This window comes from Colletotrichum tamarilloi (assembly GCF_030869305.1).
Source record: "Colletotrichum tamarilloi strain Tom-12 chromosome Unknown Scaffold_75.1, whole genome shotgun sequence".
NCBI lineage: Eukaryota > Fungi > Ascomycota > Sordariomycetes > Glomerellales > Glomerellaceae > Colletotrichum > Colletotrichum tamarilloi.
This window is the reverse complement of record NW_026849458.1, coordinates 145,684-171,812: the sequence shown is the minus strand read 5'-3', so window position 1 is coordinate 171,812 and position 26,129 is coordinate 145,684. Positions and strand designations below refer to the sequence as shown.

At 53.1% G+C, this 26,129-nt stretch overlaps 11 protein-coding genes across 11 annotated transcripts; 6 read left to right on the top strand and 5 right to left on the bottom strand.

Moving 5' to 3' along the window:
• Positions 1-209: 209 nt before the first annotated feature.
• On the top strand, positions 210-1,934 carry CTAM01_12387 (TNA1 is necessary for nicotinic acid import into the cell; the record flags this gene model as incomplete). The annotated part of the gene is made up of 5 exons (XM_060528393.1): positions 210-226; positions 281-350; positions 422-535; positions 753-849; positions 925-1,934. The coding sequence occupies 5 exons, from the start codon at positions 210-212 to the stop codon at positions 1,932-1,934; spliced, it is 1,308 nt and encodes a 435-aa protein (XP_060377028.1).
• Positions 1,935-2,007: 73 nt separating this feature from the next.
• Positions 2,008-4,344, bottom strand: CTAM01_12386 (GMC oxidoreductase; the record flags this gene model as incomplete). Its single annotated transcript, XM_060528392.1, has 10 exons — positions 2,008-2,094; positions 2,179-2,191; positions 2,242-2,402; positions 2,476-2,766; positions 2,820-3,229; positions 3,288-3,501; positions 3,569-3,641; positions 3,692-3,774; positions 3,840-4,189; positions 4,311-4,344. The coding sequence occupies 10 exons, from the start codon at positions 4,342-4,344 to the stop codon at positions 2,008-2,010; spliced, it is 1,716 nt and encodes a 571-aa protein (XP_060377027.1).
• Positions 4,345-5,197: 853 nt separating this feature from the next.
• Positions 5,198-6,037, bottom strand: CTAM01_12385 (spherulin-1A; the record flags this gene model as incomplete). Its single annotated transcript, XM_060528391.1, has 1 exon — positions 5,198-6,037. The coding sequence occupies one exon, from the start codon at positions 6,035-6,037 to the stop codon at positions 5,198-5,200; it is 840 nt and encodes a 279-aa protein (XP_060377026.1).
• Positions 6,038-7,731: 1,694 nt separating this feature from the next.
• Positions 7,732-10,186, bottom strand: CTAM01_12384 (FAD dependent oxidoreductase; the record flags this gene model as incomplete). The annotated part of the gene is made up of 3 exons (XM_060528390.1): positions 7,732-7,897; positions 7,954-8,458; positions 8,980-10,186. The coding sequence occupies 3 exons, from the start codon at positions 10,184-10,186 to the stop codon at positions 7,732-7,734; spliced, it is 1,878 nt and encodes a 625-aa protein (XP_060377025.1).
• Positions 10,187-11,858: 1,672 nt separating this feature from the next.
• On the bottom strand, positions 11,859-12,512 carry CTAM01_12383 (uncharacterized protein; the record flags this gene model as incomplete). Its single annotated transcript, XM_060528389.1, has 2 exons — positions 11,859-12,305; positions 12,378-12,512. The coding sequence occupies 2 exons, from the start codon at positions 12,510-12,512 to the stop codon at positions 11,859-11,861; spliced, it is 582 nt and encodes a 193-aa protein (XP_060377024.1).
• Positions 12,513-13,810: 1,298 nt separating this feature from the next.
• On the top strand, positions 13,811-16,130 carry CTAM01_12382 (uncharacterized protein; the record flags this gene model as incomplete). Its single annotated transcript, XM_060528388.1, has 2 exons — positions 13,811-15,147; positions 15,233-16,130. The coding sequence occupies 2 exons, from the start codon at positions 13,811-13,813 to the stop codon at positions 16,128-16,130; spliced, it is 2,235 nt and encodes a 744-aa protein (XP_060377023.1).
• A 101-nt stretch (positions 16,131-16,231) lies between these two features.
• CTAM01_12381 (uncharacterized protein) lies at positions 16,232-17,791 on the bottom strand (the record flags this gene model as incomplete). Its single annotated transcript, XM_060528387.1, has 1 exon — positions 16,232-17,791. The coding sequence occupies one exon, from the start codon at positions 17,789-17,791 to the stop codon at positions 16,232-16,234; it is 1,560 nt and encodes a 519-aa protein (XP_060377022.1).
• A 778-nt stretch (positions 17,792-18,569) lies between these two features.
• CTAM01_12380 (uncharacterized protein) lies at positions 18,570-19,844 on the top strand (the record flags this gene model as incomplete). The annotated part of the gene is made up of 4 exons (XM_060528386.1): positions 18,570-18,857; positions 18,938-19,012; positions 19,076-19,143; positions 19,220-19,844. 4 exons carry the CDS (start codon positions 18,570-18,572, stop codon positions 19,842-19,844), a joined length of 1,056 nt encoding a protein of 351 aa, XP_060377021.1.
• A 594-nt stretch (positions 19,845-20,438) lies between these two features.
• Positions 20,439-20,931, top strand: CTAM01_12379 (ankyrin-2 ankyrin; the record flags this gene model as incomplete). Its single annotated transcript, XM_060528385.1, has 2 exons — positions 20,439-20,621; positions 20,719-20,931. The coding sequence occupies 2 exons, from the start codon at positions 20,439-20,441 to the stop codon at positions 20,929-20,931; spliced, it is 396 nt and encodes a 131-aa protein (XP_060377020.1).
• Positions 20,932-21,346: 415 nt separating this feature from the next.
• On the top strand, positions 21,347-22,675 carry CTAM01_12378 (ankyrin-2 ankyrin; the record flags this gene model as incomplete). Its single annotated transcript, XM_060528384.1, has 1 exon — positions 21,347-22,675. One exon carries the CDS (start codon positions 21,347-21,349, stop codon positions 22,673-22,675), a length of 1,329 nt encoding a protein of 442 aa, XP_060377019.1.
• Positions 22,676-25,655: 2,980 nt separating this feature from the next.
• Positions 25,656-26,036, top strand: CTAM01_12377 (uncharacterized protein; the record flags this gene model as incomplete). Its single annotated transcript, XM_060528383.1, has 1 exon — positions 25,656-26,036. The coding sequence occupies one exon, from the start codon at positions 25,656-25,658 to the stop codon at positions 26,034-26,036; it is 381 nt and encodes a 126-aa protein (XP_060377018.1).
• Positions 26,037-26,129: the final 93 nt, after the last annotated feature.

Sequence of the window (26,129 nt, the reverse complement as noted above, 5' to 3'; positions counted from 1 at the left end):
TCCTCGAGAGCCTGACGAAGCTGATCTTCGGTATATTGAGGCATTATATATAGAAGAAGACATGTGCAAAAGATGAGCCCATTTGGACGCGAATTGAAAATGTTGTGATAAAAGGAGGTTGGGGGTGGGCATTGGGTTGTGGTGGATTTTCGCGTTTTTGTGGGTGCCAGAAACAGGGGGGTGCCAGGAAGTGGGTATGTTGACTTATTATGAATTACCTCGACAGGTCAGCAAGCTGCGTGCGCCGGATAAGTCGACTTTCAGACTAATGATTCCACAGAAATGCCATCGGCTCGGCAAGGCTGGGCGGTTTGGAGAAAGACTTGGGTCTGACTGGCAATGAATTTCAGGTAAGCTGAAACTCAAGCAACTGATGAACTTCAAACCCAGAGGCTTGTAGCTAATTCCGTAATTACCCTAGACTTGTGTTTCGATTCTTTTTGTGGGGTACATCCTGATGCAGGTACCTTCAAACATGTTCCTGAACAAGATCGGACGTCCTGCGATCTATCTGACGGGATGCATGTGCGTTTGGGTTAGTCTGATTCGAAGTTTCTTCTTTCTTTGTCGCGTTCGGGATCGACCGGTTGGATCTCACTGCCGCGTTGGTTAGCGAGCCCATGGCCGCATAGCGTGGGTGTAACGTGACGCATCACTTACAACACCGGTTGCTGGAATTTCTTCATTCGGATCTCGGTTTGTGTAACCATCCTTCAACAGAGCATCATGCTGATGATCATGCAAACTACCAGGGCGTGTTATGTGCCTGCAGCGGCGCAACACATAGCTTTGGCGGACTGGTGGCAACTCGATTCTTTCTTGGGTTTGTTGAAGCAGCCTTTTATCCAGGTGAGTAAAGATTGGTACCTTGTCCGTATAAGAATACTGCAGAGAAAGAAAATCCTAACGAACGTGTGGTATTAGGCTGCCTCGCAACTCTCAGCTCATGGTACATTCGTAAAGAACTTGGCGTCCGTACCGGACTATTCTACAGCGGCTCCATGCTTTCGGGGGCTTTCTCGGGTCTAATCGCAGCCGGCATCACGAACGGCATGGACGGCGCCCGCGGCCTGCTAGCCTGGCGTTGGCTCTTCATCATCGAGGGATCGCTTACCGTCGCTATTGCCCTCGGCGCGTTCTTCGTGCTGCCAGACTTCCCAGCCAATACCAAGTGGCTGACAGACCAAGAACGACAGCTGGCCATGTGGCGCATGGAAGTCGACGCCGCGGGCGAGGAGGATTGGACGAGCTCATCATCGCAGCCCATCTTTGACGGCTTCAAGATGATCATGGTTGATCCTATCAACTGGATTCTTGTCGTACTTGTCTACGGCGCCGCGTCCTCGATTTCGATTAATAGCTTCTTCCCCACCGTCGTTGCGAGTCTCGGAAAGGATCGCATCACAACGCTGCTTCTTACTTCGCCGCCTTACCTCCTGGCATGCATCGTTTGCGCGGCAGTATCTTGGAACGCCGACCGTATGAACGAGAGGTACTGGCACACCGTCGCCCCGCTGGCTTGCTCGCTCGTCGGATTCATCATCTCCAGCGCCGCGACAGGCATTGGACCCCGATACTTTGGCGCCATGATCATGCTTCCTGGGATCTATACTGGCTTTAATATGTCCATGGTCTGGACTGCTAACACGATCTATCGACCTACGGCGAAGCGCGCCGCTGCGGTGGCGTTTAACAACGCGTTTTCTACGCTCTCAGGCATCTACGGATCTTACTTGTACCCCAACAACGCGACACCAAGGTTCGTCTTAGCTTTCAGTGTGAATGCTGCGATGGCATTGATGGCGATTGTTGCTGCCACTGTGTTGCACTTTGTTCTGAAGAGAGAGAACAAGAAGTTGGAGATGAGGGAGCAAGAAGCTGAGGCTGCTGGGCAGGCGCAACTCATTGGAAAGGGTTTCAGATATCTTATTTGAAGGTAGAATGCTGGAATGGATTTACGAAGAAAAGTTTTCTCATTTAATATACTCGTACATCCTTGACTAACTATTAGATCTTCTCTTTCCTCTTGGTATCCAACCCGTAGTCTCGCGCAATTTTTTCTGCGGCCAGTTGCCCAATAACATAGGCGACGATCTGAGGATCTAGAAGCACTTGTCAGCAATGAAATACACGAAGCTATTGAACGCGACGTAAAAGGTGAGCTTGTAGCAAACTTACGACCACTGTTGAACTTTTATCAGCAACTATCTTGTATCACTTTAAAGAAGATGAGAAACGTACCTGGGTAGTATAGTTGTCACACTTAGATCCGCAACCCGCAAGCCGTTCAAGCCGTGAACTCGAAGGTCTCCGTTGACACAGCTGCCATCTCGCTCGCTCTTACCCATCTTCACGCTGCAAGATGGATGCCATAGTCCCGCCACGTTCTCTTGGATGAAGTCCTGGAAGCTCAGTCAGCGCTATACTGAGAAAATTGCAACTACCCCTAATTGCTGAGATAAGCTTCAAACTCACATCAATATCCTTGTCGCTCTCCGACTTTGGTGCAAATATCGGCCTGACGAAATGGTCTTTCATTGTGCTGGTCTTGAGGAGATTGAGTCCTTCTCTTAGCGCTTCTCGCAGGTTTACCAAATCGAAGGGGTTGCTGAGATACTTCGGGTCAATCAGAGGGGGGTCCGCAGGGTCGGCTGAAGCCAATTTGATTGTTCCTCGAGAGATAGAGTTCATGTTTGCAACGAATACCGAAAAGAATCCGTCGCTAGACTTTTCGAAGACATGATCAGGAGGAATCAAGGGTCCAATCTGTAGGTTGACTTTAGTTGAGGGTCATGCTCTTCAGCCCTAGTACAACTTACGACAAGCTCATAGCTAGGGACACCTTCCTCGAGCAGATAGCCTTTCACATCAGCGGGAAGTTTCTTGAATTCAGGCGACTCATAAGCCCGGTCATTCTTGAGGAAAGCATGCGGAACAGACGAGAAATGTCCCAAAAGCGGTCCGTTCCCACTTTCTGCGAGTTGCTTCACGGCCTCCTCGTACTTGCTTGGGTCAGAGAGCCCCATCCTATCAGTGAAGCCGGACTTCATCTGAAAGCAAGTCACAATCATGGGGTGGTCTGTAAAGGACTTCCCCACACCATTGAGGTTCTTGACGACGGTGATTCCGAGGGCACCCAGGTCTGCTTGAGGTCCGATACCTGAAAGTAGCAGTAGACGGGGACTGTCAAGGGCGCCGGCTGATAGAATGACTTCGTTCTTCGCTCGAACTGAAGTTCCAGGGTCAGTGAATTGCCAGGTATCAACTGGGCTTTTACGCAAGCTTACCCTGCGAACCATCTTCCTTCAGAACACCCACAGCACGATCCTTCTCAAAGATGATTTTGACCACACGACTCTCGGTCAGAACGGTCAAATTTGCTGGAACATTCTTCTCGAGGAATGCAGATGCACCGGTTACTCGGACACCATTCAGACTAGTTGTCGAGTTCAGCGAGAAACCAATTGGGTCACCATCGTTGGGGTCAAGGTTGCGCTTGTGCTATCACGGGGTCAGCATCACTGTCCACTACCTCACTCATTGTCGTCTGGCTTGTCAATCAACCCACCCCGAGATCAACTCCAGCGTCGATAAAGGACTTTGTTTCTCGTTCCACGTGTCCGATGGAGACGTCGATGGGCCTGATTAATGTCAGAAAAGTGGATCACTGCAATGAAAAGTGACTTGTTACCCAGAGAAACCGTGATACTTCGGATCGGGCTTCACATATTCAGCCCACTCCTTCGAAAGATCATCAAGGTGGAGGTTTTCCAGCTTTTCGAAGTCAGCTCGAGACCAAGATAAGGTGAAATCTCTCTTCAGAACTGGTTTCGACTTACCTTCCTAACCCTCTCAATGACGGATTCAAATCCCCAAGCATCATCACCTGCAGCCGCAGCCCAGGCATCGAACTCCGCGCGCGCGCCAAGTGACCAAACCTGGAAGTTGGTAGCACTCGACCCTCCTAGACCCTTGCCACGAGCCTGCGGCACCTCGCGATTTTTCGCATGCTCCTGCGGCGTCGAGGCATAGCCGTAGTCGAGACCCGGCTGTGCAATGGTGCTGAATCTTTCAGCCGTACGCCTATACTCGGGTTTGCTGATGTCACCGCCACCTTCTAACAACGCAACACTGGGCTTCGATGCCGTGTTTGCGAGGCGGGAGGCAAGAAGGCACCCCGCTGTGCCGCCTGATCGTCGTTTGTTGTTGTTAGTGCGGTTTCTCCTCTCGTGAGGGGTTCGTTGTGATATCCGAGGATGGAGAGGCGTGACCCCTCACGGCAACCTTGTCTCCAGGAACGTTAAACTTACCACCGACGACTATGAAGTCGAATTCTTGTGTCATGATTGAAATTTGACGGTGATTGAGAAAAGGTTTGATACAAAGTTGGGTTGCGTCGGGCGCTATTTGAGTCAAAGTTCACATCTACCAGCTTGCTTTTTTATACTCCAGCGAGCTGAGAAAGTGTCTCTCGTTTATACACACAAGCCACCTGACCTCCGCACCTAAGACTCTAGGCTGAGAGATCATCTCTCTAGCGGCGAAACTATCGGCAAATGTGCGCGGCATCGCATTGTTTTCCCCTGGTTTCCATCTAGCCTTACGTGGGGTCGCGGGGCAGTCTGCAGCGCTTTGGACAGCCCGCGAAGGAAGGTTGAGTTGTATTGGTGATCCTCGCACGTCCAACGCGAGGTTGGCATTTCGCCCGATGCGATGCAACTCTGACACTACGACTCTGAGGCGTGCTGATGTAACTCAAGTTCGCAATATCGAAGAGCTCGTTGGCCAAGGTGAAGGGGTCTACTTTTCCGACAGCATTTGGGACTTGTGAGGATGGCATTCCCCAAATCATCTGTGACTATTTCTTAGGTACCTATGTGGGTTGCATTGCACAATCGTAACCGAATGAAGCGGCTCGACAACTCAGCAGCTTTTGTATTATCGAGCCACACTGTTCAGTGAGGTGAAGCAAAAAACAAAGATGAGTAGAAGAATGTATTGACAGTGTCTAAACAAGATATTTGATACCCAAAATCTAAACGCCAGTGAGCCAATGTCCTTGGCTATGCAACCCACGCTATGCCCCTCCAAATGAACTTCAATGCCTACGCTGAAATGCTGACTACCTGTCATGCTCCATACAACAATGCATTTTTACAATTGCCATCCCAATCACAGCCCATCAATCGTCACGAGTCTAGTTCTGGGGCGCGCCAAAGATCTCGTTGAGGTCGCGCTTCGCGTTGCGCTTGATGCCGCACTTGTTCAAGCAGGCATCGATGCCGAGAGCAATGTTGGCAGGGATGTGCTTACGGAAGCTCTCAAGATCGGCACCGTCAATTGTCTGCACGCCGCCGAGGGTGGCAGAGACGACATCCGGGCGGAGGTTGAAGAAAGCTTGAGCAACCTGCTCGACACCGGGGTCGACGTTGTTGAAGCCGGCAACGAAGACGGCATCCTCGCAGTCGGGGTTGAACTCCTGGTGGATCGCGCCCTGGGGGAAGACGGACATTTGGTACGTCTCCATGGTGTTGGCGATGGGGTCGAGGCCGTTCTCGACGACAAAGTTGGTGACAAGGCGGCCCTTGACGATCACATTGAGCTCGGTGGCGCGGTTGTGGACGTGGGCCGTGTTCATGCCGCAGGGGCCGAGGAAGCCGAGGGTCATGGCGGCGCCGTTGCCGATGAGGGCCGGGAAGGTCTTTGCCGTGGCGGAGGTGGAGAATCCACCCTTGCCGCGGGACTCGGAGCCCTCGGGGGCGCCGGAGTCGTTGAAGTCGAAGACGAAGTCGCCGGGTTGGTTGAGGAGGCGGACGCGCTCTTGCTGGGTGGGTGCGGTCATCAGCTTTGTGATGAGGTCTGCGTTGCCGGCACGGGTGTTGACGGGGACGATGGGGGGAAGGACATTGTCGATGGAGCTGTTGTCGGTTTGGGTGGAGATGGTGGCGGAGGAGGAGGGGTGGTTCGGGTTGGTGGTCGGCGCGGCCAGAGCAGCGGCGGAGAAGAGGATGGAAGAGAGAATGGTGGAGGTGTACATCTTGACTACTTTATGTGTTTTGTTGCTGTTGGAATGACAGACAGGATATCCGAGCTGACAAATGAGACAAGGAAAAGAGAAATAGGAAAGATGAAAACCGGAAAGCGAACTCGTTGCTTGTTGATGCTGTGATGTGTGTGATGATGAGAGGAAAGAGAAATGAAGAGGCGTTCGATGAGGCTATTATATAACATGATCGCGACACAAAAGGATTGCAATCTTGTGTACTTCATCAAGTGGCCGCAGATGAGCGTCAGCCTCATTCAATCCAACAAGCACACATCTGGGGTATAGGTTGGTAATTCCTATGATATGGGGCACAGCATCCTTCTGCTGATGGCTTTGGAATCAAACCAACATAGGCTACAACAAGACATCACTCATTGTCCCGATGGATGCAAAATGTCAGCTTAGTTGTTGCCTCGTTACTGAATCTGGCCTCATGCTGCTGACCAGCAATCTCAACAACCTGGCCACGAGTCCAGAATATTGCAGTCTTGGGATGGCAGCTGCATGTTTGTGCTGACGGTCCCAGGGCTGACGTCGGCGGTGCACGGTAGGCGTGCCAGTCTCTTGGGTCCCTTCTGGGAAACAAACAGCGAAACATGGTGGGGAGGGGCGGGAGTCTGTTCGTCCGGAGGAGTGTTGTCAGCATTTAGTCGTTGGTTGGAGCTGCCAAGTAGGGCTGTGGGATTTGGGCGGTCTATGTTTAACTGTTTGCTTTTTTATCCTCCCGTCCCACGTGGTACTTTTCAGTCGATTTGCTTCTAGTCTTGCAGACTGGTCGGTGTTTCTCAGCCATGTTCGGTGGTCGTCACGATCGGTCGAGTACTTGAGAAGTTCTCGATAGTCCATCCCCAAGCCAAATCAGCACATATTCGCCATTGCACCTTTACACTGAAATTGCAGTAACGTCCTTTGCCAGCACTACCTGTGGAAACTCGCCTAGCAAGATGCCCAACACAACAGAAGCACGAACCGTAGCGCATCGTGGAACTAGTAGTTCATGGCGAACATTAAAATCAGTTGCCGGTTGCTTTCAGTGATCCAAGAGAAAGTTGTTTCCATCCTGGAGACTCCAGACTGCATGTTGACGGAGAGAGATCCTTCCAAGGCTGATGGGCCAATGATCCCTGCTCCGAGCCCACCCACTGCGCGTGGTAGCGCTTACGTGATTAGAACAGGCTACAGAATTTAGCTGTGCGGCGGGGAGGCGAAGCAGCTATCCTAAGCTTAATAACGAGCTGCGCGTTCTAATTTCGTCCCAATTTAACCCTTTGTTTATTCACCGGCTCTTCACCCAAGACAGTTCCTTAGGCAGCACCAAACGTGCAGCTCATCTCCAGATGCATGGAAATCCTTTTTCATGTGTACTTGATAAGATATGTCCTAATATGTTGTCATTTACTGCAAGACCAGAGTATCTGGCGCTGGTAATGACACGGGAGGCTTAACGAGGAAGAAGATTTGACGTCTCAGGTATTACCTCAGCGGATCATTTCTGGACGGCACAGTTCAATTATTCCACGGCGACGCGACCGAAAGACTTTCTATCAGATGCGATGTTATAGGTGATATCATCCCGATATTCCATGCAATGAAGGAGCACTTCTTTCTGCACCAACTTCTCGGGCTAAATGATGGTGAAATAAGGCCACGTCCATATATGTTCTTTCATCAAACCAAATTTTGGCTCAGAGATCTTTTATAGGTGCATCCCCTTCAGTCTTGCCAGTGCCATATTTCTTCACCTTGTTTTTGCTGGCATCCTTATCCGCAGCGAAAGCTTCAACCTCTTTACTATCCATGACCTTGATGACATTGTCCGTTTGCCACTTCTTGAACGAGAACCCAACGCCCCTAGGATATGTGATTAGCCTGATGATGGGCGGTCCCCATGTTCGTGGTGAGCTCACTCATGGCTGTAGTCCTTGTCATTGGCCTGGTCCTTGTGGTACTTAACCTGAATGAAGTCGCTGTCGACAGTGCCGGGATCCAGGCTCAGGCTGACAAGCGCATTAATCGTCGCAGTCTTTGGGATGAGCTTGAAAGTCCAGCTTTGCTCATTCCTGAACTGGATCAGGTCTCGATCGTTCTTGACAATCTCATACCCCTCGTTCACGCTCGCTTTGAAGAGCTTGGGCAAAGCAAACCACTGCCCTGCCATCTTGTATCGGTCGTTGGCATAAACAAATTGGTCGTCGTACACGCAGTCAGCCGTGTACCGCTTCACGCGCTCAACTGTGGGCTCCATTGAGTACAGCGCGATGATATCGTCGATCAGCCGCTGACGCGCTGGTGAGAGGGGGATTGACTTGGACGGGTTGGGGTGGTAGTCCTCAGTGGTCGAGGTCTGGCGGACTTCGAACTCTTCACCTGGAGTGGCAGAGGTCTTGCCCGGGAAGTTGATGTGTCCGGAGTCTGAAGACATCTTAGCAATAGTATGGAATGTACGATGAAAAGCTCTCGGGGGTCATGAACAGGCAACTGCGAAAAGTTGTTTTCTGATAGCAAATGTCGATATTCATGAGCCAAAAAGATCCCATTGCCTGTGTACATTCACTTATAAACATCTCATGAAAGCTTACTCTCAGGACACACCCCATAGTCATGACGCGCTCAACTCGCCGACAAAGACAGCCTAGGCACCCTCGGTCGTTATTCTATGATCATAACCACGTGTAATTCGTAGTCTGACGCTCGGAGAATGTGGCGGTCATGTTGATTATGTAGCGCTGACGTCAACATCTCTGTGTCTTCAGATGGGCCTCACATAGACTGAGACCCCCGTCAAGGAATGGTCCCAGTCCGAGAAATCTGAAGAACGCTGATGAATTAGATGCACTAAGACTTGAGATCAAGAATTCTAATCAAATATCAGAGCGAGAAAAGTATTCCTTCCGTTGAAGGCTACTAGATATCTTTCAGATCCACTACCTCACCTGCTCGCCAGCTCACATTCTGACCCGCATCACTACCTTCCTTCCACTTCCACCGGACAATGTCCTGCTCTCCCTTCTCTACCAGGTCCTTGATCCATTTCCCAACCACCGGAAGCATCTTGAAGCCGTGACCCGAGTCGCCTGTCGCCAGATACAGGCCCTTCTTTCCTGGCACAGCGTCGATAACATAATCAGAGTCCGCCGTATCGGCACACCAGCAGATGTGCTGGTCGACAAAAGGTCTATCAGCCAGGCCCGGAAGGGTTTCCTGGAGCAGCTTTCGAATCCGACGCACATCAGCCTCGGGTACGAAGTCGTTCTTCTCTGGAGGCGTGGACAGGCCTGTCGTCGTCGAGTAATTGGTGTAGCCTCCACCACTTGGGGAGAGCTTGAGGATGCCCGTGCCGGGTTCTGGCTCAAAGAAGAAACCCAAGTCCCGAGCGTATGTGACCGGTATTCCCTTCAAGCGCGCTGCTTCCTCCGGCTGGAGCTGTATGTGCAAGACACTCCATGCCTTTGCCGTGACTTGACGGCCGACGGACGGGAGCACGTTTCCGAGCGAAGCCCCGACCGTAAGAATCGTCGTCGCTGCCTTGAAGTCTTTGCCGGAAGTCGTGCGGGCGCCTATGCATTTGTCCCCGTCATACGTGAGGCTCGCAACATTCTCCCCAGTGTGGATTTCGACTCCCTGGGCTTTGACGTATTTATAGACTGCCTTGAGCGCATTCGCGGCATGCGCATAACCCGCGAACTGATTAAAATACCCTTCCCATCCTTCCATGGGCCCGTCCAGTGCCGGCGCAGCTTTGGCGATATCTTCTCTGTTCTTGATCGGGTTGATCCTACCAGCCCAAGCTGGATGCACCCGAATACTCTCAAGAGATTTAGCTAGGGTCTTTTTCGTCTTTTCCGGCGCTGCTGCTGAGTTGGCTAAGAGGTACCCCGTCTGGTGGTAGTGCGGCGCGAATAGTTCGTTGTCGGCCCATTCCGACATGGCCTGCAAGGCCAGCTCAGTATAGAAGGGATCTTCATATTCTGCGCGGACAATTTTGTTGACGTCGTTGCCCGCCGAGAGAGACGAGGGAACGGATGTTCCTTTCTCGAGAATCGTGATGGACTTGTACCCGGCACGGGTGAAGTGATACGCTGCTGACAGGCCAAAGGTGCCAGCGCCAATGATCAATATTGAGTCTTGCAGGTCAGGCATCTTGGCTTTTACCCTTTTCGGTTTATTGCGAACAAGAGTTCACAGTCAGAGGACTATGGCGGAATGATGTCGATTTTGAGTTCTGGGAGCCAAGTCGCATTCAGCTCCGACGTCGGATCGAGGGCCGCTCTCCCGCGCTGCTCAGAGTCAGGCCCCCCACGGCAAAGGAGTCCGAGATAAGAAGCCCACCGCGGGGAAGTGGAAACGGCGACCCCAGTCCGATGCCACATTGTCGGCGCACTCACACCGAAGCCGAACCAAAATCTTTTCTATGCCTATCGTCGCCTATCTTCAACCACATATGGTGTATGTATCTGCGGGGTAAAGAGACTGAGTCGGGCTTCCACGCTGAGGCTCATGAGTTCCGCCCCTATTTGTTATGGTCTCTCATCTGGGGTTTCGAGGCCTTATCTGCAGCTCAAAACTGAACATGCCATCAACATGTCCTAGCCCCGTTGAGGGAGTCACCACTTTCTCATCCCATCTAGAGAATCCTAAAGTACCTTTTTGTCGTGTCGTAGTAGAAGAAATATCCCGACCATGGCCTGGCAGTCACGCATACAAATACCCAGCCAAGGTTGTGAACGTACTTGCTTCCGGCCGTGTGAGCCAAGAGCTGAATGCATGCCAAGAGCGAGTACTCCATACACACTTCTACAATACTCGACCTCTTGGTTTCTTTTTTCTCTTTTCAGCTACTCTGCTGCTTCCTTCCAAGTGTTGACCATGTCTTGGATGCACAACTGCGACTGTTTGTTGAATGCGTCAGCACTATCTTATCAAATGATGTCTCTCGGCCTGTCGCGTCACGCTGGCGATTTGGAGGCTGAGTTCTTCCTGTTCCAAGGTGGCGACGTCTCTCGTTCTCCCCTTTCCTTGAATGAATCATGATCTTGCCTCAAGCAGGTCCCGGGAAAGCGAGCCTCTATCGTCGGCCTACATGTACCGATGTTCTGCACCAACCGCTCTCGGTCGCCTGGCATCATACTGCAGAAAGTGCATGAGTCACACACACGCTTACATTTATTATCCTCCGGGATTGATGTTGTCGTCCAAATGCCACAATCTACCTGTACACTTGAACTGTCAGCCCATGACTTCTCCGTCCTACTTCAGTGAACAATCCTATCAAAGTGAACCACGAATGACATGACCGGACTTGTGACAGCTGTTGCCCTGTCTTATGCCGTGTGCCGCATAAGGCAGCCCTTGTCACGTTGTTGCCCGACTCCGTGAACCCCAAGACCACCTTGCTAAGTTACTTCGAACTGTCCAGTTTTTAGCTTTCATGTCTTTGGTAACCCAAGTCGAACAAGATGTTCCGTAAGACCAAAAGAGTCCCAGCCGTCTCTCTCTGCCTGGTCTCGAAGCCATACCAGACCTATCATGCCAGCTCCATTCGCCCCTACGCCGTTTCTCCCTACAAGTCGACGCGGCACCACGCATATCCAATGTTCAGCCATGACGACATTGTAGTCGCAAACTTCCCTATCAGATGTCTGAACTTTCCTAGTTGCACAGACTAGTCTTTGGAGACTATGGTAGGCCTGCTCAGGGGTTGCTGCTTGGGGTAACCGCAACACGAAATGTAGGTTGGGAACCCCAGGGATTTCTGAATTGATCTCTGCATCGAACATTCTGTCAGCGTCCGCCTCTACATACGAATTGAAACTCAATACTTCTTGAGAGAAACGACTAGGATCAGTGATATCTTACCGGTTTCAGACGTCGCCTTCTGAGGATACAGCGAGAAGTGAGTCGGCTGAGGAAAAGTCTGCATATGCTTATGGCCCTGAGATGATCCGGCGTCGACGCCGCAATTGTAGATCATCAATTGGGGCCCCAGAGTTGGCTTGAGTGCATCCATCACAGCCCGAGCAGCCTCAACATCAACCATGTTGAGGTCTTGCGTCTGAGGCTCAAAGAGTCGGGTATATAGGACAAATGCCGGCCGATACATGCAGCAAAGATTGAGCTTCAGTGCATGATGAGATCCTACTTGCGTAACAACGAAGTCGGGATCTGGGTTCAGGAATGGCCCCTTGTCTGCTGTACGTTTGGGGTCATCTCGCTCCAAGTATGGCTTTCTTTTCAAGGCTGGACTGATGCGGAACTCGAACTGGGTAAGTCTGGTCAGAAGCGTCTTCGGAGACTGGTTACCTTCGGGGTAGAGTTACAGGCTGCCTCGTACCTCAAAATCGTTATGGGATACAATCTCGCTTTTAGATTCGCTGTAGAATAGCTTGCCCTGAGAAACCAAGTCGTCGAACATAAGTAGAGACTTTGAGCCCAGGTCTGCTGCCAACGTGATCTTTGCCGTTGCCATGTCGTCAGCCCAGCAACATCAGAAGAGATTCAACTGTATCTCCTCAGGTGTCTCGCCTCCGGATTCTGGTGAGCTCCGGGTGATGAGTTGGATGAGCGGTCTGGAAGCAAGACATTCTCCCTTCGCTCGGCTCGCGTGGGGGTTATCGGGATGTTAGTGTCCACGCCGTCTCTTTGTAGGCCGCGCTATCAGAGGACTCTCCGATTAGCAAGGCGTGCACTCAGCATTAACTCACTCACCGTAACCGTCCTACCAAAGTAGTCTATTCAGCCAGAAATGCCCGATTATGATCCGATTGAACAGAGTATCATACAAACGATGCAAATTGCTAGTTTCTATATGCTAAAAGGTGCTTCCACTCCAGGTGAAGTTTTGCTGGTTGGAATCTATGGGGTTCGTATAATAGGAATCACTGAAGATCCCATCATTTTAGGCGGCTGGGCTTAGCGGAAGACGTGCTGGAAAGTTACGGTCATGTTCCGTGCACGTATTGTGAGACTGGTGAGCAGCGAACGCTGAGTGGATCGAAAGATTTGCGGCTTAGGGAGTTCCAGTTTACCTTAGGGGCTTTTGGTTTTGTGTATCTTTTGAGATTGAATTCGAGGTAGAGAACCCATGTTCTGAAGAGGAAACCTTGGGCTCTGTTACCAATCGTTGTGAGAATTCTGTTGCTAACCTCCGGCCAGAGGTTGTAGGCATACCCACACATGTTGGAGAAGAGTGGCAATAAGCTTCATTTACCTGTGCAACTCTCTACCAACTTCCGGGATTTCTAATGGCCGAAGTGAGACGTATGATCGAATCCAATATCACGCTGGATTGATGTGTACTGCACAGTTTCTCGGGCAGTTCTAAGCGTCAAGAAATGTTCGCCATGGTGATGTCGCGCATGCATGCCAGGTCCTGGGTGCATGAGAAAGTCGGAGGGCCGCAATTTCGAAATTTCAGAGCCTCTGAATGGTGGCAACTCCCCTGCGTTTACACGTCAATCATGGTCTTCCCCATTAACCCTGCAAGAAATCACTGCCTAGTGGTCGTATGTTGGGGCTCGGCTGCGTTGCTCAGTGGATATAAATAAGCACGCAGCCTCACTCTGAGTCCCTCACTGGAGATCTCCACAGGGCTGGATGACGGAGCCATAGTGAATCTGATCCTGCAGAACATATTTCGTTTGTGTGGCGGCAAGAGTAATCTTAAATCACGACATCGAATGAAGATTCGGTGTGAAAGGAATTGTTGGCGATGAGACTGAGCGTAATTTCGCATACCGACTTGCGATCTGTATTTCAGAGCCGACGATGTATCAGCCACTGGATCGCGACACGGCAGACCACTCACCACTCAACTTCAACAAGAGCCAACAGCCCAGTCAAATTCGCCCTGTTGTACCAGACCACGGCGTCGCAAGCCTCAAGCCGAAGAAGACGTTCAAGCGGCCACCCAAGCGCCTAAGTCTCTTTCTAAAATTCAGTCTCGTCATCTCATTGCTCTTCCTCGCGGGCGCCGTCGCCTTTTTCTCATGGCTATGGTGGGCACCCCACCAAGACGTCCGCTGGCGGAAATGGGTCCTCGCCCCGAACCGGCTCCAACTGAGCATAACTCTATCCGCCGTCGTCATCCGAACTGCCATAGGCATACTGGCCACCGCGGCCACGGCCATGATTGCGTCGGCCGCGGTCGAGCGGAGGGGCGTATACCTCCAAGATATCGCCCAAGTATCGGTCGCGCGCTTCTCCAGCGATGGACCCCTCTCGCTCAGTCTTCTCGCGCTCACGAGCTCATCGCTGCAGCCACTAGTCCGCCTGGTTCTGGCGCTCTTGGCTATCACGACGATTGCTGCGCAATTTACATCCACTCTCCTTGTAGCAGACCTCGAGCAGCGCCGGGTTGTCGCTTTTGCTGATTCGGTGTCCAATGCGTATACCTTTATCCCGGGGAACCACTCGAGCGGCAAGCCGCCTGAAGCTGTCTCCGGGTATGCGCACAACTACTGGATCCAACGACCGCGACTTACGGAAACGTTCGCAGAGTACACGGGTACGGCAGCAGAAGGAGAAGGACTAGACGATACCGGACCAACAGTCAGGGCCTTCCTCCCTGTAGCATCGCAGCAGGAGCGCGAGTCGCTCCTCGAGTTCCAAGGCATGGCCAGAGTCCTAGACACGCGGTTCATCTGCATGAGGCCGCAGCTCAGCAACGTTCGCCCGTGCAACGGCACAGACGGCGTCGACATTTGCGGATCGATACGGCTCGATCCCACCGTGGACGCGGCGGCTGCGGCGGGGCTGACGTGGACGGATGAGATGAACTTCAATTTTAGTTGTCCTGTGACGGGGTACATGGGCAATCGATACGACTGGCAGATTTGCGCGTATGAGACGCTGAACTGGACGTCCTTTGACTGGTCACTTCGGAATACCACGAGGATGACGACGATGAGGATTGTGTGGGATGCGGGAAGAATCCAAGGAAATATGAGCTCTGACAGCATGGAGTCGACTGTCAAGGTGCTAAGTTCGACTGGCTCCGGCCCGTGGACGAGGGAGTCTCTGCATATCAAACTTGTTGATTCTAACACCGTTGGCAAAGACCAGTATATCAACTTCAACATGACAATGTGTGCACAGTTCTACAAGTGAGTACCCGAATTTTTTAGAGCTTGAACTGTTCCAACAGATTCTCCTGTGCTGCAGTATCTAAAAACGTGTTCTTCCTAATAGCTACCCGGACTCGATTCAGTATCTCAACGTTTCCGCAACCAGCTCAAGCAACAGGACAGAGCCAACCTACGAGTGGGATGTAGAGCGAGAGGTCTACGACACGAGTGCGGTCCGCAGACAACTTGGCGCCGTCAAAGACGCTTCATCTCTATCCCACGAAGACCGCCAAGTCCTATCCATCAGCAAAGATAGGTTAGACTCGGCCGTGACTGACGCTCGCGATGGCTCTAAATGGCAACAGTATGCCGCCGACCGTAGTCTAGAATGGTTCTTCGACCGCGTTACCTACGCCCGAATGCCCTCCATGCCCATCGCCTTCTGTCACAATTGCGCTCCCAATCTCGACTCCCAGGACGGCACCAGCGATGTGATCTACGAGCGGCTTTTTGGCGATACCATCGACGAGACGGGATCGCCGGCTCGCGCGATGCAGGCTGTTTACTTCACCCTTGCCCGACTTGTCTACTATGACTTTCTCAGCGCCTTTTCTCCCAATACTGCCGTACCTGGGATGGACACTGCGGATGTGGTCACGTTTGAGCTGACTTCGATACCATGGCGATTCAGGGGTTATCTAGCCGTCGTAGGGATAATTCTTGTCTTCCTGGCCTCATTTGCTGCGGCTGCGGTCCTGTTCAGGTCTACGCGATACAGCTTGCCTGAGAATGCGTGGCATACTGTAGCGCAGATCTCCGAAAGCCCCGAGCTGGCAGACTTGCTTCACGACGCGAAGGTTGCTACTGATGGCGATGTTGGACGTTTAGCAAAGGCCTCCAAGTCTCAACGTTTCGTGGTGCGAGATGGTGTCTTCACTCAAGCTTCGGGGGCTGGTCTGGATGTGGAGCTGGAGTCGAATCAGTCCCGCCGTCGACTGACAACGCACGAAGCGGTTTCGTAACACACGATGAGAGGCTCTCAATGGATGGGAGTTCATCACCAGATAGCGTAGGAGTAATAATGTGAAATAACAAAAGAATGAGTCGAGATTTCTGCGTAACTTCACAGAGCCTTTGTCGCCTCTGTGGCAGACTTCTTCTGGCTTTCCTGCCCATCGTCACTCTGGACATCCACCTTCTCCAACGTAGCAACACTATCCCCAGCTTCCCTCAACGACTTCCAATTGAGACCAAAGTCGAGAATATCGGGATACTTGCGGACATACCACAACATCCCGAGGATCGAAGCGATACTCCCAACACTAAACGCAGCCGCCAGCGGGAACCCGATAGGGTACCTCGGCGAGTCCGCCGTCCTCCATGCCCGCAGCGGAATAGTAGCATGCCCAACATACACAAGCGTCACCGCGAGTCCAACAATCACCGACCTCGCCTCAGGCTCCTTGCGCAAGATGATCGCAAGCCACGCGAGCAGCGCGTACCCCCACGCCGCAGTCGCATACGTCAAGAAGTAGAATGTCATAATCGTGCCCCTTCCACCGGGCCAGGCCGCCAGGACAGAGGTAGCCACGAGCTGAAGCAGCGCCGCGCCGACGGCAACCTGCCACCGCCAGTCCTTCCAATCGCTCAGCGCGTTGAGAGATATATTCGCCACGATGGAGATCGCGTAGCCGCCGAGCGGGATCAGGTTAACGGTGTACACCGAGTACAGCGCCGTCGTGCCGTCCGCGGCCTTGAGACCCTTGAGGTAGAGCAAGAAATACGAGTTTGCGCGTTGAGACCAAGCGAACTGCAGGTATGCCGCGAGGAAGAGGTACGTAATAGGCGAGGTAAAGAGTTTTCGCACACGAGACCAGAGGGCCTTGCCCTTGATGACCTCCTGTGTCGTCGTCCCTGACTTCCTCATACGTGAAGCAGCGAGCACACGTTCGTCCGCGGTGAGCCAGAGGGCGCGGGTTGTGGTCGGCGCGTCGGGGATGACGAGGAACCCGTAGAGACCCCAGACAATGGTCATGATACCCGAGACAACAAAGAGCCACTGCCAGCCCTCGAGGCCGTGTGCGCCGTTGAGGTTCTTGTAGAGCGCGGCCTGGAGGATGCCGAGGAACATGCTCCCCGCCTGGCTGCTCACGCCAAAGATGGCGAGGCGTTTACCGAGTTCGGAGGGGGTGTACCAGTTAAAGATGAGGTTCACGATACCCGGCCACGACGTCGCCTCAAACACGCCCAGGAAGAAGCGCAGGACAAATACGGTTCGGGCGTTCTTGGCGGCAAATGTCGCGAGGGTGATGGCGCCCCAGACGACTTCGCAGAATGGAAGCCAGAGGGACGGGCGGACGCGGGTTTGGATGAGTTGGGAGGGCACGATGAAGAGGGCGTAGCCGATGGAGAAGTAGGTTGTGAACTCGACGAGTTCGTTGCCGTAGAGGGAGAGGGCTTCTTGCATGCCTGAGACGTAGGCTGCTGTTGTTGCGGACTGGTCCATGTCCTTCATGAGGCCGGCGATGAAGGCCCATGTTAGGAGGAGGATGTCGAGTTTGAGGACTAGGACGTGTTCTGCGTCTTCAAAGTAGGGGTGAATCTTGGCTAGCCATGGGATCGAGGGCTTCGTGAGGTTTGGGCTGGCTTCCGCCGAGGCCGCTTCGGGCTCGGTCTTTGTCATTGTTGATGATGCCTCGTGGTGTAGCTCGGATGGATGACGTTCAGGTCTAGAATGTTTCCTCGGGCAGGCTTTCGATGGCCATGCAGGTGTTTAAGCAGTGGCTTTCAGGGTCGTATTTGAACTCGATCATTCAATCGACATTCGCCATTGCCGTATACCAAAACTATTCCCTGAAGCGGACAGATGCCGACAAGACGTCGGGACACACCGACGCTCAAGAGAGTCCTTCGATAATACTGGGCAAAGGGTCAGATGGCAACATCACCATCTTTCATGATGAAATGGGGAAAACGAAGGAACAGAATCGGGAAAAATAACAAAAGATTTGGGACGGATCAGCTGCTTTTTTGGCAGAAATTCAGACGAACCGTTAGCCAAAACTCTGTTTCTCGTTGCCGAGTCGTAGCGTTCCATGGGCTATCCCAGCTCCGGGGAAGCGTCCGCCGGCGGGCAGGGATACAACGTAAAATGTCGCCATTTCGCCGGCTTATGCCGTGACGCGTCGGTCTCCCGCCGAGTGGTAAGATGAGAGCCTATCCTGCGTCTACGATTCGACTGTTCACCTCGCGGTGATTGTAAACCGCAAGCACGTTTGTCGGGATGATGCCGATCGAGTGAGACGGGACCTGACGCGATAATACCTAATTGAGTCTCGTCGACATTTGAGAAGGGCTATATACATACATCGACAGCAGGCGACCGGCAGATTCTACAGCGAAAGATTGCGTGCTTCGCCATTCCCACTATCATTCGCTGCACGTATTCAAGTCCAGCCACCATGTCGACCGAACCATTGTACCCAGCCTACCTCCCCACCAGGCCCGACGGCTTCCAGCCGACAATCGACGTGCCGTACTTTGAAGCCGAAGAACCTGGTGTCCGAGCCAAAGCCGCGCGATCCGCCTCCTCCGCCTCCTCCATCTTCCGGGACGGCGGCGGCGCCAAAGTGGAGAACATCACACCCCGCGTCGGCGCCGAAGTCCGGGGTATCCAGCTTAGCCAGCTCTCCAAGGCCGGTCTGGATGAGGTCGCGCTGCTAGCGGCCGAGAGGGGTGTTTTAGTTTTTGTAGGTCTTCCATCGCGGATAGAGAGTGATGATGGCCACGCCATCGCCAGGTGAATGGATAATAACGCCGGTCTTTCTAGAGAGATCAAGACTTTGCAGACATTAGGTTTGAGAGGCAAAAGGAGATCGTGAGGCACTATGGCCCTCTACACAAGGTACGATTGACAAGCCCCCTATAGCTTGAACGCATTTGCTGATCTGCTTGCCCTTCTTCCCAGCACCCCACGATGGGATACCCAGAAGGCACAGGTCCAGAATTCCACGTCGTCTACGCAGACGAGAAAGCGTAAGATCCCCTATCCTCGCGTCACATCTCATATAGATATATAGCAACATGTACTCATCACTCACACTCATCGCAGAGGCAACCTCCGCACCCTCCTCGGTCCCCGCACAACCTACGACCTCTGGCACATAGACCAAACCTTCACCCCAAACACCCCCTCAACGACCTTCTTCTGGGTCCTTGAAACGCCCGCCTCAGGCGGCGGCGACACGGCCTTCACATCCCTAACAGCAGCCTACGCGGCCCTCTCCCCAGCCTACCGCGCCACCCTCCGCGGCCTGCGGTTATTCCACACCTCCGCTTCCGTAGGTGAAGTCGCGCGCGTGGGCACGGAGCGCGCGCTCCGCGAGGCCGTCTCCACGACGCATCCGCTGGTGATCCGGCACCCTGTAACGGGCGAGCCGAGTTTGTTCGTGAATCCGACGATTTCGAGGCGGGTAGAGGGTTTTTTGCCCGAGGAGTCGGATGCGCTGTTGGGGTTTCTGCATAATCATGTCAAGAGTTTGGATTTCAGTTGTCGGGTGAGATGGGAGGCTGGGTCAGTTGTTGTGTGGGATCAGAGGAGCGTTGCGCATAGCGCGGTGCCGGATTTCAGGGAGGGGGAGAGGAGGCATATGGTGAGAATCATACCGTATGGATCGAGGCCTGAGCCTGCGTTTCCTGAGGAGCACCAAGCCAGTCGAGAGAATGGAGAGGTGTAGTGAATATTGGTCTACCTAGTGATCCGCAGCTACATGGAAGAAGTCGATAGAAACTTTACCATTTGATAGGTCACACAATTCGAAGTATGGGCGGAATAGTATCTCCATACTTCAGGATACGGACGCGTGTTGTCTACGTAGACAGTATACAGTCACTTGGCTTGCGAGGGATAGCAAAACCTCAAATCACCTTGCCGGGTTTCTTCATCAACCCCGCACTCTCGATTCTTGTGCCCAAAGTTGAGCCTCACAAAAGGCTGACAGGGATCTAGCATGGATGGGATGGGGTGAGCAGAGTGCGATGATCATACGCATCCAGACCGATTTGGAGTGCGACATAAGTGCGATAAGTGCGGTGAAAGTGCGACGGCAATGCCATTCGTCAACCCCACTACTGTCCCGCTCCCGTGCATGAAGGAGTGTGTCGCACTTACAAGTGCGATGGCCAACCCCGGTCTGCATGACAGCCTTACGAGTATCATCGTGAATAAGTGTAAGCCCAGTCCGTTGTCCCAAGCTACTTGACCTTCAACTAGAACAGACTTGTTTTCTAGCTTGACGGGCGGTCAAAGATCGATCTTCACTAGAGTTTCAATGGCGGTCAACCCGGCTCCCAACATCGGATCGCCGGTTGGACCACCTCCTGCGCCTTTGCCCTTCAGCTTGCAAACGTCGCACGATGTGAGCGACATTCAAGAAGAGTCCAACAAACGAAAGAAACCACCAAGGAAACTGGACAGTGAAAAGTGCCAGCTTTGCAGACAACACAAATTGAAGGTATCTCGGTCCTCTTCCAAGCGCTTACCTTGCCCCGCCTGTACGGCAGAGCGCTTATGGCTTCGGTCAGAAAATTGCTGACAAGCGAGCTGCGAAGTGCCTTCCTCAACCTCGAACATGGCCGCAAAAGTGCGATCGCTGTTTGTCGAAAGGCCTAGAGTGTTCACCTGGCGAAGTCAAGAAAAGGACACGAAGACGGGCTCCAGGCGAAGAAGAGCCTGAAAGCATGATGAGTATCCCGAGCGACCGGGGATCCCACGGCCAAGATCATGATGGCTCTAGCACTTTTTGGAACTGCGAAGATCTGTAAGGCCCATGTCAGCTTCTTTCTTGAGTAGAGGCTAATCATATGAGACAGTATGGATATACTTACCGCAGTCCAGCTTCTGAACAGAGTATACGAAGTCCATCATCACCAGAGAACCTCCTTGCTAGATATTCTCGATTTCCAAAAGACTCCCTGCCAAAGCAATGGACCTGGGACTCAGGCACAGCTCGATGTGCCCTACGTCTCGGGCCTCCATCAGACCTTACCACTTCTCAAAGACAGGATATCGATCGCCATCAAGACGAGACTCGGTCACGGCAAAACTACGTGTTTCGCGGAGAGGATGTTGTTTGAGAATACTCTCAGTGAGCTACACAGCAATTTGCCGAAGCGTCCGATTATTGATGGCCCTGTCGAAACCCATAAACTACTCATACGCGAACAGATCTCAGACCTGATGTTTCGGTCCAGGTCAAGCATGTCGGAGACCATTACGTTGAAAGCGATAGTCTCACTATCCACCACACTTTCTTCGAGGCTTCCGATACTTTTGAAGAAATTTGATCTCTACGACTGGTCTTACGTTGAACAGGGCTTCGGCCCTGAATGGGAGAAGTTGGTCCCCCATGCGGTTGTTGGGTGTCTCCTCTTCGCTCCGGGCGATCTCTACTCAGACTCGCAGCCATATGCCAAGATCTGGGCTCACGACATTCTGGTGAAAGAGGGCGCGAAGTACCCCATAGTCGCAAGGGATCTCGCCCTCATCCCTCCCAAATCCAGCAGCTGGTCCCTGAAGGAGCTTGCCTTCCTCACCGACCACGTCGGACCGGACCTCAAGGACAGTCAAGGGCTGACTCTCGTCCACGCCGCTATCTTGGACCGCAGGCCGGACATTGTGCATCAGCTTCTCGAGCCGGGAGGCGCCAAACCGTGGCACCGAATATTCAGGAGACGGTTCTCCCTTTTTCATTTCGCAGCCTCGGTGGGATGCGAGTCGTGCTACGCGGAGTTGCGCTGCCACCCAGAGATCCGGCCGGCGGAGGAGACGCGGGACCGGAACGGAATGCTGCCCTTGCACGTCGCTGCCCTTCGCGGGCAAGTGAACGTGGTGGAAGCTATTCTCAAGGCGCATTTTGACGGAGCGGAGGAGAATGAGGAGTACGTGAATCGTGAGACGTCAGAAGCTGGGCATACTGCTTTGTATCTCGCGATAGCGCGGGCCGAAGATGATGCTACAGCTAGATTCTTGGCAATGTACCCCGGCGTCGACTTCCTCGTGGATCGTCAGGTACGGCAGACAGCGCTTCATGTTGCGGCGTCTCGCAAACGACACGGTCTATTGCGGTTTCTCCTTTCTCGAGCACCCGAGCATCAGCTCAATGTGCAGAACGAAGACGGTGAGACGGCATTGCATATTATTGCCCGGCATGGTGACCGAGAAACATTGAACGCTGTCTTGGACCTCCCCTCAATTGAACTTGACGTGACGGCCAACGACGGATCAACACCACTGGTTGATGCTGTGACGAACGGGAACATGGAGGCGATGGAAGCCTTGATCGGCTGCCCGGGTGTGGATATCACGGCGTTACGGCGGCCTTTGGAGCCCTTTGGGTTTTCTGCACTGGAGCATATTTTGCAAGAGGCAAACGGCAACGATGGTTCTGGGGGGTACGTCGATATTCTAGAGTGCTTGCGAGTGCGTTGTCCCGAGCTAGAAGACGATCTTTATGAGGCTTCAATGGCTGAGATGGAGACGGATGACGGTGATATGGAGGTTGAGTAATTGTACGAGGTGATATCATCCCGAGCAAGGCGGCTCTAGGCTGGCGAGGGAGGTGCTACATAGCTTCGCACTGCAATAAGCCATACTTATGACTGTCAGCGTACTATCCTCGAGATAAGTTCGAATCACGTGAAGTTCAATAGACGTAGGTCATGAGGCCTGTCTTGAAGTCATCGCCAAATTCCGTCATCCGGTCAGCTGGGATGGACAGAGGAGCTTGCTTAAGCCTGATAGGTTGCAGTGCACTGACGACACTGGTTGACCCGACGGCGCAGTTGCAATATCGCTAAAGGGCGAGGTTTTCGCCGGGGTGATTGACTCGGAGGGCGGGGATCGAAGCGGACGAACCCCTGGGTGTTGGTCCCACCGATTGCTCATGGGGCGATGTAACGCCGAATGCGAAGGTTCAGGGGAACTGGGTGGCGAAGGGGAGGGACGGGAGGGGCAGACACGAGGTTGATGGTATCATGGTCGACGGTTTTCGGTGTCAAGTTGGTGATGGTTCGGTGCCTTATCTGTATTCGTCGTTTCTGGGACCCCGAGACGTGGTTGGGAGACTGAGATGGTGTGTGCAGTCTGGATTTTGGTTAAAGTCAGAGGCGCGGGAGGCAGGACACAATACCCGGACGGAACATCTGGTGCATCACTAACGGCATCGTGGAGCATTCCAGGCCGGATCGACACAGCGGGTCACCGTTTGGGAGCAGCGTTCAAGTGGTGAGGTCGAGCTTCGAAGGCCCGTCTCGAATCTCGACTCTGGAGTTTTCCGACGAGCGGTGGATTATTCGACAACGGGCCGAGACGGACGAACCATCCAAAAGAAAGCAGACGGAGACCCGGGAGTTAATTGTCTAAGCCTCCACCGTCAACGCGTGGTTCGTGTCCTTAGTAACGGACCGGTCGTGGGAGGCTGACGGTTGTGGCCGAGAGGAAGAAGGAAAAACGTGACATACAGACGGATTGAAACGGCCTGGTCGACACGAGGCAAACGGCGAGAAAAATCACGACAAAGAAACGACGGCGGAGCTGAAGAAACCAACAAAGTGAAAGTTGCGCGAGCCAAAGTTGGGAAAGCTGGGAACAATGGCCGCAAGTGCAAGAAAACTCCACCGGAAGAGGAACGAAACTCGGAGCAGACACCAAGAACGAGAAGCAACGTCCGGGGAGCCATGAAGCTTGGGAAAGAGCAAGTGGGAAAGGGCAGGAGAGCACATGGCGGGACAGGGAAGGTGTCCCGGCTGGCGCCACATCGTTGGCTGCGATTGCGTGGAGAGTGGATCCATGTAGAGATGAGGTGGACCCAGGAGGTGTGGGTACCAATCCCACGCTATTGATGGAAGAGGAAACGATGGGCAGGAACTGGCATGGAAGAAACGAGGCATGAACCAGTCTATCGGAGGACCCGTCTCTTTTCCATCTTTTCCCATCTTTCCAGCGCTTCTCAGTGGCTGAAAGAGTTCTTGAGAAGCTTGGGAGCGAGCGTTGGATGCATCCAGGCGCGACGCTGAGTGTGACATTCGATATGCATATCCCAGACCTGCACCTGTCTGCAGTGCACCATACCACCCAGTGCTGCACCTGCGGCTCCAATTGTCAATTGTGCAAACTTTCTTGGATTGGTCCAAAGTGCCCAGCCCAGTGCTTCAGGACAAAACTCCCTCCCACGGAATCCACCCCGTCTGTGTTCGTACCGTCCAAGACTCCAAGGCAAGTTCCAGAAGCCCGAGCGCCGTGCCCCACTCCCTCCAGTCCCCATCGCTCCAGAGGAAAGAACTCCTCCTCTTGGCTCTTGCTACACCTGCCACCTGCAGCTTCCTGCGCCTGCTCCTTCCCACTGCAAGTTGACACACACCACACCCCGTCTCCTCTCCTTCTTTCCCTCTCGTCTTCCGTGCCTTCCAACAACCCGTAACAACATTATCAAGGTTCTCTTCCTGCAGCTGCAACCGTATCTGGACCTACCTTTTCCCATCTGCTGAATCTGTGATTCGTAGACGGCTCTTTCCCTGCACGAGTCGTTCTTTCCCCTCCTTTTGAAGTACCTCACGAAGTACCTCAGTATCCCCCCCTTCCCTTTCAGTCTGGCAGTTCCCTTCGCGGCCATCCAATCCTTTCCCTTGCACCTTGTCATTCTCTTCCCTTTCCACCACCACCACACCACACGGCACACACCTCACGCACCTCACACCCGACCACACCTCACCCTCCGGCCCGACCTAAAGGTACCTCTCCTTCAACTCACTTTACCACCTTGGGCCAAGCCGCCGCCGCCGCCATTCTTCCAATCTTTTTCTGTCCATCCCAACCACTCCAGACCGGATACAACATCTCTCTCACTTGCACACACACACTCCCACCCAGTCCACTCGTTCCAACTCAACTTACCATAATACACCAAAACCACACCAGAGGTCTCGAAGCCCGGCGTTTTGACTACCTCTCCTTCCCTCGCTCCCGCACCGACTCCCAACAGAGGTCACAGACACCAAGCTACTATCAGCCACAGAGCGCTGAATTAGAAAAAAAGAAAAAAGAACAAATCCAACAGCCAAAGCACCCGATCACGGCACCACAATCAGACACTTGCTGCCAAGCAGTCCTCCAAATACGACAGACATCTTACCGCAAACGCCAGCCGGCAGAAAGGGGGGATTACAACACATCCGAGCCATCAGAGACATCTGTGTCACTCGATTGCGACCTCCATTCCATCCATTCCTACCGCGACCGATAAGCTTTTCGTCTGATCTGTTGCGCCCCTACATTACGACGTGCGTCTGCCACCGTTCACAGACATTGTCCTCCCGTAATACATTACAACCCGTCATCTGTACTTGCACAACCATCTCATCCCAAGTCGAGTCAATTGAGTTTGCCTCGTCCCGCCATCAACTTTGAGCAAGATCAATCTCTCCAGCAACCTCAACACAATAAGCTTTCCAAACCTCTACCGAACGTCTTCGCTCGAATAATCGTCACAATGGCTCCCGGTATCCTTGAACGTATCCAGCAGAAAATTGAGCTCTTCCGTCTGGAGCAGCGCTACACTCGTCGCCGCCATCGCCGCTCGACTTTCGTCTCCAACGCAGTTTACGTCGACGGCGAGTACGTCTACCAGACTCCCACCTCCACCGGCTCCTCATCCGCCGGCACGACTAGCAGCAAGGAGTCCTCATCCCCACGAGTGAATGCCCTGCACCACGCCGAGCCTGCTTCGCCCACTGTCGCCCCGACGCAGACCGAACCCAGCAAGAAGCGACTGAGCCGCTTCGCCTCCATGCCCGGCTTCGGATCCTCAAAGCAGACTCCCACGAATGACTGGAGGTCAAGCCGCGTCAGCGTCAGCGAGATCCAGCGGTAGAAGCGTCTGGCTTACGCTACTTGAATCGATCAAAGAAGAAAAGCAAAGAAAAAACAGTTCCGGAACAAACGATACATAGATCAGGGCGGCAAT